The following is a 4,192-nucleotide window of genomic DNA, read 5'->3' on the forward strand; positions in this document are numbered from 1 at the left end:
ACATGTTATCTATTAAAATATTATGCCAAATTACATTTTCGACAAAAATAGGCTCAACATACACCCGGTGCACGATAGCTTATTCCACGTGCTTTCCTTTTCAAACTACCGCCAAAAGCAAGCAAAACCCTCCAAAAAGTTCAAATTCTAAAGCAATTTTCAAGCTGAAATCTGAACCGTTGATTAGCGAAACTAATGAACCGCTCATATGCTAGATCCACATCGTTCCAATTAGACCAATCAGCTCGATCTCAACCTCCTATATAATTCTCCACCTCTGTCGTTCTCCTCTCACAACCAAATCCCCAATTTCGCTGCACCTTATTAAATTTCCAAAAATACTCGAGCGATCGTTCAACTAAAAATGGCACCAAAGGCAGAGAAGAAGCCAGCAGAGAAAAAACCCGCTGCTGAGAAGACTCCGGCGGAGAAGAAACCGAAGGCTGGGAAGAAACTCCCCAAGGATGGCGCGGCTGCCGGAGACAAGAAGAAGAAGCGTTCGAAGAAGGGCATTGAGACATACAAGATCTACATCTTCAAGGTGCTGAAGCAGGTTCATCCTGACATCGGTATTTCGAGCAAGGCCATGGGCATCATGAACAGTTTCATCAATGATATCTTTGAGAAATTGGCACAAGAGGCTTCCAGGCTTGCCAGGTACAACAAGAAACCTACGATTACATCTCGGGAAATCCAGACTGCTGTGAGATTGGTGCTTCCTGGGGAGTTGGCTAAGCATGCTGTTTCTGAGGGTACCAAGGCCGTTACCAAGTTTACCAGCTCTTGAAAAGCTGATTTGTTAGGGTTTCTGATATTAGGATTTAACATTTCCGTTCTTGAGTGATGTGTATGTTTAAAACTAGGTTTTTTTGTGTGGGTGTAGAATATTTTGTTAGTTGTGGAATGGACGTAGTGTAACTGATGTTAGATTGACTCATGAATGGTATTTCTGTTCTTTCCGATATCTGATACTGTGTCTCTGTAGACCGGCGTTGTCTGGATATTCTTTTTAATGCTCTAGTAAGCTTCATTTGCGACCGGCGAATCAAATTCTATCTTAAATCTTAATTCATATTTACTGTATTGCTGACTGAATTGTTCATGTTTCCCCAAACTAGGTGTTCGCTCATGTTATTTAAATCTTGCCTTTAATAAAGTTGTTACTATTCATTTGCATGGAAAATTTGATTTGTTGATGAAGTAGTTCATAGTTTTGAGAAGAAAACTTGAAATTCCTTTGCAGTTCCTTTTTGTAGGTTATTCCTCAGCCTCTTTGTTGGTTATCTATTCAGCAACTCACAGTTGGCATTCTGTATTGATACTTTCCTATTTGACTACTGCAAATAGCTGCTTATACTCCTAATTTTGTGATTTTTTTGGGTGCAGTAAGTGTGTGCTAACCGGTCGTGTTGAATTAGTTCTGTAGAGATGGATAGGGTGAGTAATATAAATTTCTTTTGTATAATTCTCAACTTTTGTGGTCTTTTTTGGCATTGGCATTTGCTTTTCTATTCCTGATTGCCTTTGGATATTGGTGTAAGCTTGAAGCTTGTTTCTTCTAATTTTAGAACGTCAATTGATTTGTTAAGAGTTAACGTTCACCTCTCAACTAGGACAAATTTACTATGAAAAAGAGGAAACTCAAGGAAAAGCGTTACATTGTCAGCTTGCAAGTCGGTTGATTATGACATTGTGTTCTTTTCCTATTCATTTGCAAATTGAACAAGCCCAAAGGTAACTAAGCCATGATGCTTGCCTGGTGTGATACTGTATAAGAGTCAGTTGACCAGACAATACCTGCTTTAATCTGTAGGACGAATTGTAGTTATTTATGTCTAAAAGTTCTGAAAATTTGGAACTATTCTGATCATAAGCGAAAGATTGTCATTTATATATAATGCTGGTATGTACTCCATTTTTACCTCCAACATTTGAGAAGTTTCTTAGTTTTCTGGTGTAATTAATGTTTTTTGTGCATGGACATGAACATATGTGCTATTGTATACGGGTGGGTGAATGCTTGTGGTTGGAGGGTACCTGACTTAGTTTGTCACGCAGATCTGTCCTGTTTATCATAATAAAGTCGATTGGTCGTAGATGAGGTGGATGGAAATTTTGAGTCTCCGTTGTGAAAAATATTTTTGTAATTGCTGGTTTCAGAAAAAATGGTAATTTCATCTGGTCTCATTTGATTGATTTTGAATTTCACTAAGAATTCTTTTAGAATTTATTAGACTCTGATTTGCTTTGCACATGCATTTTCTACATAATGCCACTATCTAATCTAAAAGATAAAGGAACCGTACTGGTTTGCCCAAGACTGAGACCGACAGACTGCTTTCAAACGCTTTTCTAGGGGTGGAATGAACATTTACTGCACTGTTAGCGTTTTAGAGCTTGAAATAACTAGCACTCATACGGATTGGACTAACGCCTTAAAGTTGGATAGGATGGCCCTTACGTAAGGATTATATTGCCCCCAATTTTTATGAAATACAAGATGCTCACCCTTTTTCATTTAAACAAGATGGTCCCCTAACTGTGCCAAATTGTTTTGTCTCCTCTTTTCTTGATTACTTCTGTGCATCTCCTTGGAGTTCATCAAATTGAGATCTGCACTAACTATATTTTCCCATTTACGACGCTGTTTTGCTTTCAATGTGCTATATAGGTGCTGGTTGGCTTTTATGATTTATCTGTTTTATAATGGTAGATTCTGAACACTTTACAGAGTTATATGATTAAACATGCAATATCCATTTGAAGGATGCGTTCCTCTGTTTCCTAATTCCATTCCCATTTTGATTGTCCCCTCCCTTTTTAGTTTACAGCAAAGTTTACTTGTCATATTCCTTGCCCGTATCAAAATTATGTTTGCTAGGTTTTATTTCATAATATTTCCCCCCGTAACTAAGCAGCCTAGAATTAGTATAAAAGTTATTCTTTTGGCTCTGGCAAATTATTGTGGAGGTCCAAGGATAAAAACTACTGGAAAGATGGATAGGATCACAAATTCTTGCTCTCTCTTAGGAAGCACTTCATGAACATGTTGGTTAATTTGCAGTATCTCGTTTTTCCTGGTAAACAAGATTCTTTCCCTACGGCTCAAGTTTACCTGGAATTTATGAGGTCCCCTAGGTGACTGGTTACTCAATGATGATCTTTGTTTAGCATTAAGCTATCTGGTCGTAGATTTTGTGCATACTGCATATCAGAAGGTAAAAATGTATTTTGGCATGTTCATTTAAGGATCTTTTTCGCTGAGGGATCCCCTAACCAGTTTTGCAATAGAGTTTACTTGTCAAGCCAAAAACGTCTTGAGAACCGAAGCCATCTTGCTTTTGATCTCAGACCTCTTGTTACGAACTTGCTTCGAGCACATAATCACATCTTGGGGGTGGAGTGGAGGGGTAAGTTGCAATATTTATGTCCACTAATGGTGAGAATGTGAGTTTCATTTCTTAACATCAACGGAGTTAGGGACTTGATTTTTCGAGGACCTCGTTAAGGTTGGCTTGTGACCTTTGTGGCACATCCTTTACTAATACTCACTTGCTGTCTAGGTTTCCCTTGTCAACAAATCTTCCAAGAACAAGTAGTCGGGCAGAAGTGACCAAAAATAGTGACACGAAGTTCAAAATTTTTGAATAAAATTACAGTTAGCCCTTAATAATTGTTGTTTGTGTAAAGTTTGATCCATTATTGAGGTTCACCTAATTCGTGAGAGTTACTTTATGGGTTCCAATCTTCATGTTGTATCAGTATCACTTCAACGTTTGATGTCATTTCTACATGAATAAAGTGCTATTACATGTTTCTTTTCTATCATAATTGGAGGAAATTTCTTGGCTTTATTGTTAAAAGTAACAATTATTAAAGTTGGCTACTATAGTAACGTTGAAGATGATTTTCTACTAGAAAGACCTTAAAATCAATAGTTAAACTGGAGAGGTTATCTATTTCTTACCTTCCATGTTGTTAACTAATCACTGAAATCTTAAAATTTTGGCTAGCCAAGTAATAAGCAGTTGTTGCAGGAACAACAATCTTTCATTTGTATTTTTTTAATCTTTGATGGTAATGGTCAGTCTGATATTAATTAAGCACAATAATTCATTCCAATTCCAAGAACTCGAAACGAATTCCATTCGCAAACAATGGGATCCGGATAGAATCATTTTTCTTAAAAATG

The 4,192-nt window shown here is 37.2% G+C and overlaps 1 protein-coding gene across 1 annotated transcript; it reads left to right on the plus strand.

The window, feature by feature from the left end:
• The first annotated feature begins 276 nt into the window (after window positions 1-276).
• LOC111368428 (histone H2B.3-like) lies at window positions 277-1,037 on the plus strand. The gene has a single exon (XM_022989653.1). It carries the CDS (start codon window positions 365-367, stop codon window positions 785-787), a length of 423 nt encoding a protein of 140 aa, XP_022845421.1. The 5' UTR covers window positions 277-364; the 3' UTR covers window positions 788-1,037.
• Window positions 1,038-4,192: the final 3,155 nt, after the last annotated feature.

Source organism: Olea europaea, chromosome 2, assembly GCF_002742605.1.
Source record: "Olea europaea var. sylvestris chromosome 2, O_europaea_v1, whole genome shotgun sequence".
Classification (NCBI taxonomy): Eukaryota; Viridiplantae; Streptophyta; class Magnoliopsida; order Lamiales; family Oleaceae; genus Olea; species Olea europaea.